The sequence below is a fragment of the Melanaphis sacchari genome, unplaced genomic scaffold (genome assembly GCF_002803265.2).
Source record: "Melanaphis sacchari strain LSU unplaced genomic scaffold, SCAv2.0 Contig120_pilon_pilon, whole genome shotgun sequence".
NCBI classification, from domain to species: domain Eukaryota; kingdom Metazoa; phylum Arthropoda; class Insecta; order Hemiptera; family Aphididae; genus Melanaphis; species Melanaphis sacchari.
In genome coordinates this window covers 160,164-179,411 of record NW_020270473.1, presented here as the reverse complement: position 1 = coordinate 179,411, position 19,248 = coordinate 160,164, and the positions used below count along the sequence as shown (strand labels likewise).

General features: G+C 25.1%; 1 protein-coding gene across 1 annotated transcript; it reads right to left on the bottom strand.

Annotated features, from left to right (window-relative positions):
* Positions 1–15,158: 15,158 nt before the first annotated feature.
* LOC112590847 lies at positions 15,159–18,943 on the bottom strand. Its single transcript, XM_025334424.1, has 7 exons — positions 18,718–18,943; positions 18,533–18,605; positions 17,997–18,090; positions 17,837–17,919; positions 15,597–15,638; positions 15,450–15,527; positions 15,159–15,369 (listed from the first exon to the last, which is right to left on the bottom strand). The coding sequence occupies exons 1-7, from the start codon at positions 18,931–18,933 to the stop codon at positions 15,206–15,208; spliced, it is 750 nt and encodes a 249-aa protein (XP_025190209.1). The 5' UTR covers positions 18,934–18,943; the 3' UTR covers positions 15,159–15,205.
* Between the last annotated feature and the right edge of the window lie 305 nt (positions 18,944–19,248).

Below are 19,248 nucleotides of genomic sequence, written 5' to 3'. Positions count from 1 at the left end.
TTACTTAGTGACATTAAATGACCCAGGACTAATAAACAAATATACCAACCCATTACCCATCATATCATATCACCATTGATTTATTATATAGAATATAATAACTCACTACGCCGCTTAATGAGTGTAACAAGTAGCAAAAGGTCGTTGTGGAATGTTCATTTTCAAAGATTTGTTCTTAAGAGTTACGTTCGGATCATTGAGCATTTTGCAAACACTATGTTTCACGCATCTCTTTCTTAATATATTTTTTACGAAAATGCCCATACTTTAAAACATTTTTCTTGTAATTTATATTTTGTATTTATTTTATTCTGCTACAATGTCCTTAGAATTATAGCCAACAGATCGCATAGAGTTATTTTCCTATGTAATGATTCGTCATTTAATTTAATATATTACCTATAATTCTGGCTAACTGACTATTTAATGACAACATGTTTATTATTAATTATCTAAAATATGCACCTATACATACATCAAAAAATTGCATGGTATTTTGAATTATTTTTTAAAATTTTAAAAAGTACTCAAAAAAGTAAAATACATTTTAGGTACAACGTTTTTAATTAACAAAAAAATATGTTTCAATATTATACAAAATTACACAAATTATAAAACATTTATCAAAAAAAAAAATTATAATAATAAAATTCTCATTAAATAAATTATATATTATTAATAAAAGGCTGCAGTGTATTATATTCATTTTAATAAAGGGGTCATATAGGTAAATGTGATTAATGTATTAATATTATTAATTACGGACTTTTTTTCTCTGTTTAATAATTTCTATTCATACTACTATAATAAATGTATAATTACATTTTACACGGGTGCATCATCCATTTTAATATTAGTCTATCGATAGACGACGACTAAAGCAACCATAATACAGTATATTATTGATATGTAAATTTAAACCTTTTCAATTACAGAGATTAAATGCCTTTATATATGGGTGTAATTTGAAAATTTTTTTATAAAAGCAAACTTATTTTTTGTTGATTTACCACGAATTAAATTTACTTAATCGTGCTTTAACATAATATCACAGCTTAATATTTATAACGTAAAAGTCTCAATAACATAATTGATGGTATATATGTTATGAAACCAATTTCTTACTAGTTTTATTTACTTGTATATTGGATGATTCGACAACCATTCTCACTCCCAACTTTTCAAAAAAAAAGAAAAATAGCTTACAAATTCAAACTTTAGAAATTTTTAGGTACCATATTTTATACTTTTATGACCATATTTTAAATAACTAAGATTTTTATACCATTTAAAGAGTATTTTACCATTTTCTAGCTGTATTTGATATCAACATTTTTTTTTCAAAAAAGAACCGACTTTACTTCTGCAAATTTTTTATTTATTAGAAGTTTCTGAGTATAACGTTAAATATGTGTCGTAAGAATGATATAGTTGTAAATATTTATTTTTTTTAAATTCTTCTCATTATGTTCAGACAATATTTTATAAATATTATGAAATTTTATTAAATTAGTATTAATGTAATTTTCCAACCACCGTACATATCTTGTAAATATATTATCATCTATAGTTATTATATTATCTATAGTATATAGATTAGAATTAGCATATGAATTAGTTATTACTCAAATACATACTTTTTTCAGAATTTTTATTTGAATGTATTACATTTTTAGTAAAGGTTGTCTACTTAATAATTTATTTGGAAAATTTCGATTAAAAAACTTAAGTAGATTTTTGATAACTTTTATTTGGTTAATTATGAAATAACTTTTCTCTTACATTTTTAGAGAAGATATATAATTCCTTTTTACCTTCTCCCACCAGTTTTACGTCTTAGAATTTACATATAAATAACACATACACATGAATATTAAGTTAATCACATATTTGGGACAGTTTTCAAGAGTGTAAATTTTGTATAAGTAGTATTAATATAATTTTTACTCCCACATTCAAATTGTAGCATTATGATAAATGAAACGGTTAACTAGATAACACTTCAATATTCCGATTTATCGATATAAAAATTACAAGCATTATATGCATTTAAATACAGAACCATAGATAGCTCATTATTGCTTGTAAATCACACACGATAATAAATTGTTGAACCGTCGTATAACTAAGAATCGAAAAAAACCAATAGAACTCTGTGGTTTGCGTATAGCGTTGATATCACAATAAACAATTTGAAAACAATGAAAAACTACACACGATAATTTATTTTTCCCGCTATAGTTCCATACGTGATTATTTAACTAGTTGACCGAGAAATTTGCAGCTATACGCATACTATTAAAGATTAATGACGTGAAATTGAATCGAAGTCAAACCACATTCCGTGACATCTGTAGTCATGATTTATAATCAGTGTAATATGAACGGTCAGTAAATTACGTTACCAAGACTAGCGGTGAATTTCAGTGGGACATTATATAAAGTATTCGTTATCATAAATGCGTAACCTACTCTAAACTTGAAATAATTTTTGAATTAAATAAATATAGCAAACAAACAAAAACAACCCAACAAATAAGTCAAATTTGTTGCGTGTAAATACAAACACTTGAATGTTTTGATTTATAGTAGTTTTTTCATTTTTACACAAAACTCGTCATTTTTGTTAATTAATTTTTTTTTTTTTTTTTTTTAACAACTAAAATAACAAAACATTGCAGTTTTTAGCTAGGTACGTACATCCAACCGGAACATAAAGTTGAAGTATTTATTGCTATCTATAGTGTAGAATGATGATGAAAAATAGGTAGGTATTTGACAGTCCATACATTAATTTCAAACATTGAATAGATATTAATTAAAACCGAAATATATAAATACAGTATACAAGTTAATGTGTTGTAATAGAAATAAAACAATACAATTTTCTTATGTACATTGACTTGCTTTTTTATTTAATTATTTTTTTTTATTATTAGCATAAACATCTTTGATATTTATGTCAAAATATTAAATTAAACTTATCTTAACACTAATAAAAAAATAGTCGTAGTCTGAAAAATGTATAAAGTAAATATAACTGAAATAAAAATAAAAATAATAGTAATATTAATACAGATAATATTATCTAAATTAGAACGAGTTACATAAATAAGTTAAATATTAGAAACTGTGAGCTTATTTAAAAGGACGTCGAGTAGGAGGCTTAAAAAATTTCTTATTTTCATCAAAAAACTGGAAATTGTATCGGAAATACTGGTTGAGCTGCATTCATGTTAGTATTCGATGGGTCCGAATTTAATTTGGTGACGTGTCGATAAATACGAGTCTCTTGCGTTTGAGGATTAACGTGCTTATTATAACTACACCTTACGTATATTTTTAACAAAATACTTTATAACACAAGTTATTTTTTAGATTATAAACTGATATTGATGAATGCAGTTATATCACGATGCTTTGATATTCTTTGATCTGATTTTTACGAAACAAAATGTTTATAAAAAATTTGCCTATATCTTCTTTTATTTCTGTCTATTTTTGAGCTATTTATAAACATTTAAAATTTTCTATTTTTTTTTTTTTTTTTTTTGCTTGATTATTTAAAATTTTAAAAGTGGATAAAAAAAAAATATGTGTTGGAAAAAAATAAGAACAGTTAAAAGGTTTCTCGTAATTTTTTCATTTGCTAACTAAAAAATGCCAATAAAAATCAACTTCAATGAAATTTGTAAAATCTTGGAAATTTTCAAATTATTTTTGTAGTTAAAAATTGATTGAAATGTTTACTAAAAATTAAATAAATTATTTATGAGCATTTTAAGCTCAAATTAAGGTGAAATTACATACAAAACTATGAATAACAATAATCATTATTTTGTTATATTTTAAAAACTCAACTCGTGGGGACATAGCATTTTTGTATTTCGTGTATATTATTATTATATATTATACACACAATAATATTTTAAAATTCATTGCTTTCAATAAAAAATAATTCATCTTACTGTATTTTTAGTATTAAAATAAATTTCTTTATCGAATAGCAATAAGTATAAACATTACATAAAATATACTTAGTAATATATCGGCTGGTATACGGTTTTTTTTAAGAATAGCTTATCATATATGATGATAGATTATTGAATCCAAATTTAACATAATATTCAATGACTCAGAACTTAGAAGACACCTAATATACAGCAGAGTATCACCCACTTGCCTTTAAGCTATTTTTTTAAATATCATGAAACATTATGTACGTTATATGTAACGTACATTAGCTTAAAAATAAACAATAATAAAAATAATTTTTGTTACAAACTGAACATTTTGGAATGCGCAATTAAATTTGATAGTTATTAATAATAAATTATATTATAATATAGTTAGGTTATTATGGCTATTATTTTTGTTTTCCAACTATTCGTATTCGCTCACGTGTTTTATGTATTAACCAGTTAAAATAGCTATACGTTATATACGTACACCATAAGTAGTTATTATATTGTGGATAATAAACAGCCAAGCACAGTTCTATTTGTTTGCTATGAACATTTCACATAATATTATAAAACGTAAACGGATATATGAACGTTTCTGATCATTTTCAATCAATAACTGAATGACGTATGATTTACTCGTAATTAAAACAACCAACACTAATATCATTGATATGATTTACGAATTTACGAATGAATTAATTATGTTCACATAGTCTATACTTATTTTTTACTTACAATGCCATTTTTTATTTTTTTTTATTGTTTCATTCATTGTATATGTAATACGTTATTATTTTAATCAATTAACAAAAAGAAATAATACTTTTTTGAAATATAACTTCATTGTTTTTACTTTATTTTAAGATATCCAAATTAATAAAATAATGTAAATATTTTAATTTTTTCACATCAAAATATTCTAGTTGACTTGCTTTAGTATTACAGTTTTTTCGTAAAATTATGTAAGCTTTAATTAGATATTGTATTAAAGATTGGGGTTTAATATACCATTTGATTACAGAAAAATAAAAAAATAATTTTGCTAAACATCGTGTAATTTTAAAACAAGTACTGATGAGCTATAACAAAAAAGTTGTTAGAAAGTAATTTAAGTTTAAAACAACTAGTATTTTAATTATATTAATAATGAAATTAGGAAATTAAATAAAGTTAAAAATCTACAAATAATTGAATAATTACAACAATTAGTAAAGTTGTTTAACTGGAAAATGACTAAAACATTTCCTCTTATAATAAAAATTAATAAATTAAACTTATAATTTTAGTTTTATACCTAAGCTAAACTCTAAAATATCATTTGTATGATTAAAAGTCTATATTATCTACATTTATTTACTTTTTATTTATTTATTTTTATTAACATATACAGCAGATATTTTATTAATAATTTGGCCTTTTTTTTTAAATATTTATTACTGTTATTGTTACTTGCGTTTAACAATCCATAACATTTAGTATAATTTACAATATTCATTCTAATTCAATTTATGTTAAGCAAATATAGTGGTTTATTTTTAACATATTTCATTCAGCAATAAAGCAAAACTTTAACTGTAAGCAACATTTTAAAATATTTCATCTATTTTAAAATAATAATGATTATAAAACATCTATGTAAATTTGGCTTAATTCGATTTTAATTTTTTCAAGTTTAATGTACTGCTTACAGTTATGTACAATAAAATTCAATAAAACTTCATAATTATTTCCTAAGAAATTATTATACAACGTCATTTTTTATAGATCTATTTTTAAGTTTAATGATCTTGTGACTTGAAAAAAAAATATTTTTTTAGTTTAATGATCAAGTAGTACAAAAGACTACAATAAGATGAGCATTAATGGCGTAGTCCAATCTACTTATATGCATTGTACTAGAAGAAAAACTTACTTGAATAATATTGCTGAGAAGACCATGATTGAGACGTGAGAATATGTAGTAACGAAAGATGAGGAAATGTCAGGAAGATTAAGCTGGAGGATAAAAGCGTCGAATAGAAAAAACTAAAGACAAGACCGTATATCAGGATGGTCCTATAAAATATTTACTATTTTTTCTTTTTTTAGAGCGGCTGACTTGCCTAATGGATGAAATAGTCAAGTAGAATATTATTGCATTAATAAACGAACTTAATATTTCAAAATGAAATATTTGTAAATCTTATGAACCTAAATTAAATTTTAATTTATTTTATTCAAAGTAAAATAAACATTAATCATTGAAATACAATTTGTTGGCTAAAAGATAAAATTAAAATTAAAAATAAAATTGGTATAATAATGACAATTAATCATGTTATAAATGTATATATTTAATACTTCCAGACAAATAATTAGTTTTAGAAACTAAATAAATATTTTACTGCAATATTATGTATATTAATATTTGAATACTACAATGTGTTAGTTTAAAGTATGATTTTACTTCCAATAATATTATATTAAAGTTATTTTACATTAAAATTAAAAATTAAAAACTCAATATCTAATATAATTTTAATTAAATAACTAAATAAGAACAACTGTACAAGAGACATATTATTATATTTGATAATATATATTATGTTATTATTATTTTAAACCGTTTAGATATAAAAAAAAAAAAAAAAAAAAAAAAAACAACAACAACAAATAATATATAATAGCAATCAAATATTATAATATTATAACTGTTAAATTAAAGTATCATTAATACTATAAATGTAAAATAATAACGAACACATATATAAATATCATTATTATTTTAAGCTAAGCATGATCCAATAATGTTGAATTATTTTTTTTGTTTTTGTTTTTTTTTTTTTTTAATTTATGGCATGTATTTAAAAAATATTAGTGATAAACGTAAAATATAAAACCACTTGACAACTTCATAAACAAGAATGGCTGAGGCTTATGAATGAAGGAAGAAGTTTCTTTGCAAATTTAACCATTTGATAAACAGAGTTTCTAAGAAAAAGTTAGTTGAACTTCAAGTGTTTTCTTAGAATGTTGAATTGAGTTGATAACCACTTTGGCATCTGACTGTAATCCCTTTAAAGGTGCTTACAATGTCTCCCTCGTTAAGTTCATATATTAATCAAATGTGTCCATATATATAATAGACCCAGAACAAATTGTTGGCTAAACTGTGGAGGCTATTTTTGGTTAAAAATTGAAATTCTTCTAGCGACCAAACGTATTGGAATTATTTATGGATTGTATTCACTATTTTATTTGGCTTACGGTAACCAATATACTTGAACATGATTTATACTCACTAGTTAAAACAGTTGCAAGTGATCCACTGAAAAGTAAAAGTTTGTGTGGGTGTGTATTTTAATTAAATTGGAGAATTCCTAATTACTAGCATCCTAAAATTGGTCTGTATAAAAAACCTTAAACACAATGATATTGTTTCTTTGTAGTGAAATTCCATTGTAAATTAATTCTTATCCGTTTCCATTTCGTTTCTCACCATAGCACTGTTTCTCTCTCCCACTGTTTTTGACCCACCGCCCTACGTATGATTTGGGTTTAGGCTTACTTTCAGCGGCCAAACAGATACGATGCAAAGCCTTTGAGAATGTCGCCCATGAATAACGTGAAAGTTTTTGTATTAAAAACGCCGTGACGAAAGAGGAGGAACACGCTTAAAAATGTCGTTACGCCTCGCAAACACGTCGTTCGTTTTGAAACTAAAACCGATAATTTACGACTCTAGTTGTACACAGCAATTTTTAAAATGAACTTCGAAGCCGACGGTGCCACTGCCGTCTTGCTCCCTTTCAATGTCAATCGTCAAAATTACACTTTTTCTGAACAAAAACTCTTTACAGTATTTTTTTTTTTAACCTCTCTCTTCATCTCCAATAAACACCGAAGGTAGTTGACATTGTTTCACAAGTACAACAATTTTAGAAAACAGAACTAACGTAATTTATTAAACTCATACAAAAACACTAGTTTGGCGTTCGGAAATTTTTAATATTTAGTACAAGACAAGTAGGTTTATATTATTGTACGTTATTCTATTAAACAAATAGATAAGTAATTTTAGTTTAATAACAACCCGTTGTGTGCAATTACTTTAAAATCTCTATACATACTCAAAATAAAATAACGACCAATACACGATATTTTTAGTAATAAAGTTTGATTATTAATGACGTAATAAATGATTCTGAAGATTATGTGGGTATAGTCTAACTATCAAGTTTATATAAATGTTTCATTTGAAATTACATTTTATGTACTTAATTAATGATTAATGATTGTATATAGTTAAGTTCTGATTCATTTGAATAACAATAACGCATGTAACCAGTTAATTAACTGTTCTGTAATACGCAATTTTTCTTACAGTCACTTTAAAAAAAAAATAACGTTTAGACTATGGCTTTGGACGTTGATTAAGTACTAGTTATGAATGAGGATATAAGCCGATTAAATTAAATACTCATTAACATTTTTATATAAATTATGTAACTTATAATTGGTAGCATAATTATATAGCTTACATAATATGTAGTAATCATAATTTAATACTATAATTTAACTTTAGAGGGAATATTAATCCTTAAACACCCTTTCAGACAGGGATTTAGATACCCTGCATTTTTTTCTATAGCTGTGTTTAATGGTTTGAATTCTCTAATGATATTATTTATATATATATATATATTTATTTTTATCATTATTTGTTGTATTAAGCACATGTTTTCTTAAAAATAAAAAATAAAACATATTTATTTATTGAAATTGTAAACTTTTAACTGCGATGATTTTCGTTCGCCAATCTTCTATACTATGAAGTTTTGTAAAGTATTACTAATAATTCATTTTATCGCCATGAAAAAAAAAAACGTACGAAAAATTATTTTAAAGTACATATTAATATTTTCAGAGGATATTTCTGTTCAAAAAAAAAAAATATATGGTGCAGGTGTTTATTTTTGAAATAAAAAGATCAATCATGTATTTGTATTAATAACTCAACTGTTAATTTAGTTAATCAACTGAACACATATTTACAATTTAAACAAATTTTAAATAATGCATGTTTATATGCCAACAGAATACTTAGAAACGTTAGAATCAAGTTCTAAGATCTTAAAGTTAATTTTCTTGTAAAATGTAAGGTAGTTATTACTTATTTAAAACTTGTTTTTGACAAGTTATTATATTGAACATTCTTGTTTCTAAAACAATGAATGTTCCTTAAGATTAATGATTTTCAAACCATCGGTTTGGTGAAGTTTAATAGGCATTCAGTTATTTTTTATTGGTTTGCCATATTGTTGATTTTAACTAGTTAATGCTTACGTAAAATAAAATTTTCGGTTATGCTTATTTAAACGAATAGCACATAATAATATACTTGTTGAATTTACTAAATTTAACTTTATATTTTTAATAATATGATTATATGAGTTCTGAACATTTCATAACTTAATTCTTGTTTTCTTTAAAATAGGCAATGCATATAGATGCATATAGATTTGCCTATGTTCCATATCTAATGGTTTAGTTACATTGTATAAATTAGTATTAACCGGGGCTCTTGTAGGATTATCATAATTTCATATTAATCATTAAGAACCAATATTTTGTTATTTCATATCTTACAATAAAATATGACTATTTTTTTAATGTTCAAACATATAAATATGTTAATCTTGTGTAATATGTGATTACAATAATTTAATTTTAGTCAAAATTATACTATAATTTCATAAAACTATTTTAATATTAAATAAGTTTATTTTATTTAATAAATGTATTTTATGAGTTGTTGAGTTTTTATTTTTTATTATTCTATATTTCTACGATTGAATAATCTATAGTTAAAATAAAGAAATAATGAGATAGTGAAAAAGACCATTAAAAGTATATTTTCCGTTATTAAATAAAATTGGTCTAAACAAAATCAATACTATGATGACACCGGTAAAAATGTACCTTAACAATGCCTTCAATTTGTAGATATTTACGAAATTCGACAGAGGCAATACGTTTTTATGACATTGGTTGAGTTGATAAAAACCTGTAAAATCTGAAAAAGTTATTTGTTTGTATGGTTTTTTTTTCTAATTTAACCCCTAAAACACGTAAACAAGCATAGGTTCAATATTTTAGGATACATAGGGATGAAAAAGATAAATTATTTTCCCTTACCATAAAATATAAATATGTTGGACACAGACAAACCCGGTTACGTTGGTCATTTATCGTTAAGAACGAACAAATATATAATATGTGGATGTTATTATATGGGCATTTCGGGACGAAGCGGGTAAAATGAAAAATGTAGTATACAGTGAGAATTTGAATAATTTTTTATTATAAATAGTTTTAAAACATAAAAACTTTAACATTAATTTTAACTTAGTAAATTTAGTAAATTTAAATTTTAGTATTATATGCTTTTAACACAAATACAAACACATTATAGAATGATTTTTACGAAATGTGTTCAAAAAATATACTACATTCATTATTGATTTTGGGTACAATAGTTAAATATATGATATAATATAAAATAACATAGTTAATTAACTTATAAACGAATTTTGTAAAAAATATAATTGGTACAATATTGATAGAACACAGATGTGTATCATTAAGAATGATAAAAAACTTTTTTTTTATTCCTCAAATAACTACAAGTAACTTAAAATCTTGTTTCTTATAAAATTATTCATAAGCAGAGATTCTTACTTTTTTTTTTTTTTTAATTGTCTCGCAAGATTTATAACTTTTTTAAGAACTACGTTTTTATGTTTTGATCAATTACACCATTATTATTTTTATAAAAATAAATAAATTATATCGAAAAGTGATATGCTAAATAAAAAATATATTTAAATAAATTAAATATATGGCTTTTATGATGATGGTATTCTTTTAAAATCTATCCTAAATTATAATTGTTTCAGTTATGTATATTATAATTGAACAACTTAATCAAAAATGTGATTCTTATAGTAGTTATTTTAAAATGCAATCAATTCCATGCAAAACACGATCATTTGCAAACGTTTTTGAATAGTATGTTCTTAATGTATAAACAAACAAATAACATAATTAAATGTAAATATTTAAAACAAAAATTAATAAAATATCTGATTGTAGACAGGGTAAAAACAAATCAAAAATAATTTCGTTCCACTTTTATGGGAACAAACTTACTTAGCGTTAAGTACACAATGAAAAGAGAAAACAAAGACTTTAAAATTGGAACCAAAAATTGAATTACTTTATTTTTATTGTTTGTATCTACCGTTGACGTGCCAAATAACAAATAATTACAAAAAAAAAAAAAATTAAAAATATATAAAACATTGAGAATAACACTTAAGTGAATGAATAATTCCAACTCAAAAGTGTTATTTTATAAATCTTATTTAAATTTAGATTTTAATATAGATTTCTAATCAAATTATTTCTAAATTAGTACATTAAAAAAAAAAAAAAAAAAACTAAATTAACTATAATTAATATATTTATTATTATTATTATTAATTTTTTTTTTTAAAGTATGTATTAGTTATAAGGTTGATTTCCATAACAATAAATTCATAGTATATTTATAACGTAACATTACATGTTTCTAATTTACTAACCATATATAGATTGTAAGCTTTTCACGATCAAAAATATTCAAACTAACACAAATGTATGGTCTAAAATATCAGTCAAGCATAATTGTGTAGTGGTATTTTCACAAAATGTAACAATATATGTTTAAATATCCTACCTTCTCTTACATATTTTATTAAATAACAATCAAATAAATTCAAATAAAAGGACTTACCTATACCCTAAGGAATTTTACCAAAATCAGTACTATAAACCACCTTAAATTGTATTTCTTTCATTTGAAACTCGATTTTAATTTATGCCGTAATATATAATGACTTTTTAGTGACACATTTTTAGATCTTTTTACCTAATATTTATTTTACCGGCGTAATTGTTATATAATATGTTTTAAACAAAATACATTTCTCAGTGTATAATCAAATAACAGAATGTATTTAAATATTTTCGTTTTTATCTTATAGATTTAACAAGAGACTTTCGAAGACTAAATATAAAACAAAAAAAATGTGTCACATATAAAATATAAAATAATTTATTTTAGTTAAATTAAAGTATTCTATTTTTTCGAAATATAAAAAAAAAACATTAAATACTAAAATATAAGAAAAACAGTATTTTTATATCTTACAGAATAGATGATTGTTATATGATAACAAACTATGTAGAAATGGAAGTATCCTAGCTGCTTAATGCGAATAGAAAATTATTCAAGAAAACAATAGATGATATTTTGATAATAATATCATATTATTATGATATACACATTTGTAGGTAATATAATGATATTTTGATGAATGACGTTTGAATATAACATATAGTTCTGTGTTTTTTTATTTAAATGCGAATATATATCGTAAATATACATCGCATACTAATACACCAAGACACACGTTATCCCATTATGACATGTATTTCCTACAAATACACTCATCAAATAGATATCTTTGCAGTTTTCACGAATGCGTGTATATTCACAACGTTGGTGTATATGTATTGAAATACGCTGTGTGTGGGTTTGTGAGTAAATAATATGCATTAGTCTGTCGAGCATGAGAGATGGTAATTTTCAGGGGTAGGGGAGATTTATGAATTACTCTACGGTCGAAACTCTTCATTGCACTGCAGCAACTGCATCGTGGTTAATCAAAACTTTTATACGTTTGGTAAGGTAAAACTCAACGTGTGATCTAAGGAATTTCAATGTAAACATACATACATACACACACGTGCGCGCGCTTACGTATATATTTATATACTAGAAATGTGGAGAATACTGTAGAGATAATTTCGTTTTGGCAAAAGTTATTGTTTACTCGCGACGGGGCGATAATGGTTGTTGTGAGAGGGTGTGTATATATTTATGGGGGAGGAGGCGTCTATATGTATGTTTGTCGGTAGCTAGGTAGTTAAGTGTGTTTAACGAGCAGAAAAGGAGAGGTAGGTATATTGAACAATAACATCGGACGTTTTGTTCCAGTAAGTGCAAAGAAATGTGTAAAAGAATTTCGGGAAGGGATTAGAACATGCAATGAACACAGTGGTAAACGACCGGTGATGATGGTTAGGGAGAGTAAAAATGGTATATGTTTGCGTGTGTGCGAGAAAAAGAGAGGGAATAAGTTAGATTTTAGAAAAATACGTGGTGGTGTGTACATGGACCAGAGAAAACCATCTCCTGTCATGATTGATCGTAGAGAATTATTCAACGTGCCAACAACACGCCCAGCCAGTCGATAATAACATCGTGATTGAACAGCTTACTTATTTTTCGCTTCACAATTCCCCTTTCCCCCTCTTTCTCGCTTGCTCTCTCACACTCTTAAACATATACACATACACACACACAAACGCACATAATAAACTTTCTTTACATTCTCTTCTCCCGTACTACCCACACATGCATACCGGTAAAAGCCTTACCCCCATCCATTCTAACCCAGCTAATACTGGCCACCACTGATAAATGATAAATAATTTCAAAACAATAACAATTATATAGATTATAGTACTATTTCCATATTATAACATGTTTTGAAGTATAGGTGCTTTACTTAATATATCATAGATTTAATAGATTTAGGTTCGTGCACAACATTTTTCGGGTGTTTGATCCATTACAATGGATTTTAATGTTGTTACGTATTACATATACGCAAGAGATGTGAGATATCCTTTTTATTTTTTTTAGGCAGTTAAGTATCAGTGATACGATCAGAGATCATAGATGCCACCATCAATGGACACGCACATTATTAAACCACACGCAGTCAATGCGCCATCTACCATAACGATCGATATCAACTGTATAATATATTGTTACAACAAAGCAGGCGGTTAATAAAAAAGAAGTAAACGATAAAAATAACAACCGTGGACAGTTCGCAATTGAACAGTAACTGCATAAATGCCGACTGGAGTGTTATAAAAAATACTATAAATAAAATATGAAAACCCACCCAAACCTGTTTATTGGAGCGTTTCGTTTTAGAGTTACTACTAAATCGCGTTCGTGTCTTAGCGATTAAGTTCCTATTCGTGGCACCATGTAAGATGTGCGAGCTATTTTATTTTTTAAACAAAACAATTATTAATGGATAATTTAAGTTTTTTACTAAACACAACGTTATGATATACGATTTCAGCAGAGACACGAAAAATTAATCAACATTAAAACGCATTGACGATTCTATGTTTCACATACACACAGATTTGTATTAACATTTTAAACTCTTACATTTGAGTTGAGACAATAGTTATAATAATTTAACCTGATGCATGTTCATCTAGAAGTTTTTGGAACAAAAATTAAATAAAAACGCTGACTTAAAAGAGAAAATGAACCGAGACGCTGATAACAAAATTCCGTCAAAGAACAAAGTTGTTAACTATACAATTTGATATTATATTCAAGCTCATATGAAGAAAACAAATTTATTCTCTTTTTCAATAAACTGTATGTAATGAAATATATGTTCAAGTTAATCTAGAATAATCAAAAACACAGATGTAGTATATTTTATATTTCAAATATTAGAGAGAAAATTACTATAGATATACAAATATCATACACTACACATATTATTATATTTGTAAATGTAAATAAATCAATAAATATATAGAGATTTTTCATAAATCTATAATAATCAATTATTATTACTTAATATTCTAACGATGGGTATAGCCGACAGTTTTTAAGAAAAACAATATTTATAATGCTAGTTGTTTTTGCTCGGAAGTCTAATTTTTTTAACTGCTTTGAAAGGTCCATTTTTTTTTAACTTTATACTATTTATTGTTTACGGTTACTACGCAGGTAAGTAATCAATCAATCTAATACAAACATATTATGATAGACGTCTCCTCCTGTCAGTAAAAATATTTTAATTAATCTGATAAATATTTTACATATTTAATAAAACGTGGTTAAGTGCTTGTAGATTTTACTCGACTTTTTAACGTTCAATTAATTTAAATTACAAACCAATAGAATATAATTAGGTTTATGTATTTTTATTTTTAAACATGTTTAAATTAAAAACAAATGTATTTTGTGATTTATAAATTATATCTATCACAAAAAATGCCATAACTTTAATAATTTAAGAGCACAATTTTACAATGGTTCTTAATAATGGCTAGTATCCAACAATATTTTGAGCATACTTACAATTGTTGTGGTGTACTCTAAATAACTTTGCATTAAAATGATTGTCATTTAAATACTTTAGAGCTATGTCCATGATGTTTTCAGAAGCGGGAAGCGCATTTACTAGAACCATAATAATAGGTTTTGCTGTCTCTATAAAGAAAAAAAATATGAAAAATAAAAATATATACATCTGAAATGTACATGAGTCATTATATAAATGTTTAAAGTACTTTCTAGGCAGAAAACCAGGATCATGTATGATTTGAAATCATCAGAATCAACAATAGCACCATGTGGGACTACAAAACCTAAAAATAATTAATACGAGTAATTTTATAATATCGATGGATTAGTTAATCGAGAAAAAGCATACTAACCTCCTAGTCCTTTTATTCTAGCATTGGATTTTATCACAAAACCTGAACAGACAACTAGCTATAATGCTATGATGGAAAATATAAATATAAAAATAATAAAATTATACAATATTGTATATAAATAGCAAAAATAAAACAACGATAAAAAAAAGAACGGATTAAAAAAAAAAAATTATGAAAAAAAAAATGTTAGAAATAAAATTAAAATTATTAAAACTCACTATCCATATTTTATTAATTTATTGTAATCTATAGTCGTTCAAATCGGCGCATCCGAATTGAGTCTCAAATACTCTGGTCTATTCGCAGGTACTACACTAGATGGGTCTGTGATTATTTTAAGCGAGTAACAAAATGTTTTAAGTAAACATGCAATACAAACAAAAAATATATAAGTGAAAAAATGAATGAAAAAAAATGTGGGAATAATTAATCGATTTGAATTTGTAAAATTAATATCTTATAAATTCTTACCAACACAAATGTAATTTTTTTGAACAATATTTTATTATTAGTGGTACTTAACTAGTGTCTGAAAAAATCCCGGACTCGACTGGGATAGTAAATTTTTATTTCGAGACTCAACTCAGATATAGCCATTTCTACGCGTATAAGTAAATTATCAGTTATTATTGAGTAAATACTCAATAATAATGTCAACCGATGTACATGTATTTTATGTGACTACATGTATAGTATCATGAACAACAATAATGTATTAAACCAAATACGTTCTCAGTTATAAAAAAAAAAAATAAATAACTATTTATGATGGAAATGCGTTCAAAGTGGAAAACACTGTCAAAAACACAGAACATCGATGTAAAAATCATATTATAGTTAAAAGCGAGTTAATTATTAAAGCGTTGTCAGAGCACTCACATAGTCACATGCGACTGATGCAATTATTGCAGTCGGCGATTCGAAAAACGAAGCTATACACACACAATAATTATTATCACAACAAATAATTAGCGCTACACAAATACCACTTGAAGTGGTGGGAACTATGCCATCAATAATTTCGATTGAAAATACACACTTCACTGATTTCGGAAAGAGACGACTACGCGTTTCTTTCGATCTAAAATATTTTTTTTTTTTTTAATTTCTGAACAATTTAAAATAAAAAAGAAAAATGCCGCGCTATGTTTGTTGTATAATAGTGGTTCATAAAGTTATCAAAAAAATATTTTTTCTACATCTGATAACCTAAGCATAATGGGCTGTAATGGTGATGATTGGTTTGCTGACGAGACGTTAAACAACATCTTTCATTTTTTAACACATATTTTCAAATAAAATTAAATACACATGTTTGTCAACGAAAACATCTATTGATTAACGACTTTTTAAAATATGAAAATAAGTCTAATTTAAATCGAAAATAAATTGACAGATTTTGAACGTAATGTTTTAACACATTCAAACGTATATGTTTCCAAAATACATGAAACAGAATAGTTGTCATTTTAATTTCACACAATATGTATGAAAACATATCAAACAAATTCTAGAAATGTCAACAAAGCATAAATCAAATCCTAATTTTTCTTTACATATGTTGACGGTCCTTACCGCCGGCTGTGCCACCATGCCATGTCATACACACCTTTGAAGAATTAAGAAATAAATGTTTTTCTCGTATTAAAATTGACTGTAGTCATTAACTCAGGATTTTTATAACAAAATTTTAATTGAACTATTGAGTAACATTCCCTCACATCTCATTTTGCCACTTAGTATAGAACTGTTTTTCCAACAAATCCAGCTTAACCTCTGTTTCACATTATTAGTTTCCTATTTATATTTTCCTTCTTTGTCTCTGATAGGCCAAATTTTATTTACCTATCATTCTATTAACATTTCATTGAATGACTTGAATGACTACTCCTATACCCACTCTCCATAATAACCTTTCAATTCGTGACATTCCCGATTTTATCTTCGATTTTCCTAAATTATCACCACAACACTCACATCTATTGATTTTTTTTTTAAATTTTCCAAGGTACCCTTTAATATTCAGAATACTTTATTTATCAACGATAAAATAGTATATAACGTATCTTATAATTTTTTTTAAAATACAGACTATAAAATAATAGATAAATAGTTATATATACACATTGCTATTTAATTTATTTCTTCCAAATAAGTATTATAACCATGTACATTAAATTGTCAAGATTATATTTTTAGTAAAAATTTTAAATAAAAAAATAAACCAAGATGCTTACTTCGTAGTATTATTTTTTCCATGTTTAACTGTCTATTTCCGATTAATGAAGCTGTTGCTAACTCATATGTTACAGAATTCTCACTAAAATAATTATTTTACTTTTTTTAAATCAATGTAGGCATAATATAGTTTTAAATAATACTGATTTAATGACCCACTTTGTGTTTGAAGAAAACATGACAAATGAAATGGTATCATCTTTTGTACTTATTGTGAAATCAATTCCAATACATTTGCACGGACTTTTGATATCTAAAAATATTTGGTAATTCGCTATTAAATTAACTTTTATATTTAATGATTTTTATAAATACAAAGTTCATTCTTTCTCAAATATTCAAATCATCTAATAAATATAATTTACCAAAATAAATATTTTTCATAAGGTTATGCAATTATAATGTAGATGAATACACATTAAATGTTTAAAATTTAATTGATATACATAATACATAAATAATAATATTAAAACAACTTTAAACGTAGTATATAAAATTGAATTTTTCAATATTTTAAAATGATTTATTGTAATTATAACACTTTTGAAAGGTGTTGTTCAAAAACCAAGTTTTACTTTTAAATTTATCTATGAGGCCTAAATAAGTTTTCAAGTATAATTTAATTTAAAATATAGTGTTGTCAATTATTAAATTAATTACAGGTTTTAACAATGAATTCAGTATACGATATTCACTTGTAAATTGACTACAATAATCCGTGGTTGATGGAATATTTGACATGTAAATGGTATACCATCTCCCGACAACCTTGAACAGAGAAACTTTTTCAATAAACTATCTAATACATTCTTGCGCACTTTATGTAAGTAAGCTTAAAATTTAAACGCATCTTTTTTTTATTTTTATTTTTTTACTTTACTTTTTCTACCGTTTTGGTGTCATAAGCTTTGAACGTCCCACATGTCGATTTCGTGTAGTTAGGATTTCCAAGCCATTCAATATTTTTTAATTGGTCAAACGGCACACTTATCAAGACCGTATCGGGTTTCTGGATATTTAAATGCAACGCAAATGTTAATTTTAAACATCCTAAAATCGTTGCACTTGATAACAATTCTCGTATTGTTGACTCCATGGTTTTTACACTAAACCGTTTGACGCCATAATAACAGAATATTTTGCAATTTTGATATGCATTTCATAGTGCATAAATCAATCTACAACACTTGAACAAACAGTGAATGGTACTATACAGCAGTTCGTTTAATTGCTTGGTAATTATAAACTGATAAAATACTTTAATGCAGCCTTGAGCACATATAATAATAATAAACCATTTATAAGCTCTATTATACAATGTCAGTTTGCTTTTACAGTTTATTTGTGTTTAACATATGGAACTAGGTGCCAATGTTTTTAAATTTATTTATAATGAACATAATTGTATGAT

What these genes read in the sequence shown, in the direction of transcription:
- LOC112590847 (XM_025334424.1), bottom strand. Translation starts at nt 18,933, where the DNA reads ATGGAGTCAACAATACGAGAATTGTTATCAAGTGCAACGATTTTAGGA. An exon ending in ACACCAAAACGGTAGAAAAA is followed by an intron (nt 18,606 to 18,717) that starts GTAAAGTAAAAA and finishes TCTCTGTTCAAG; the next exon opens with GTTGTCGGGAGATGGTATAC. An exon ending in TAGAATAAAAGGACTAGGAG is followed by an intron (nt 15,528 to 15,596) that starts GTTAGTATGCTT and finishes AATTATTTTTAG; the next exon opens with GTTTTGTAGTCCCACATGGT.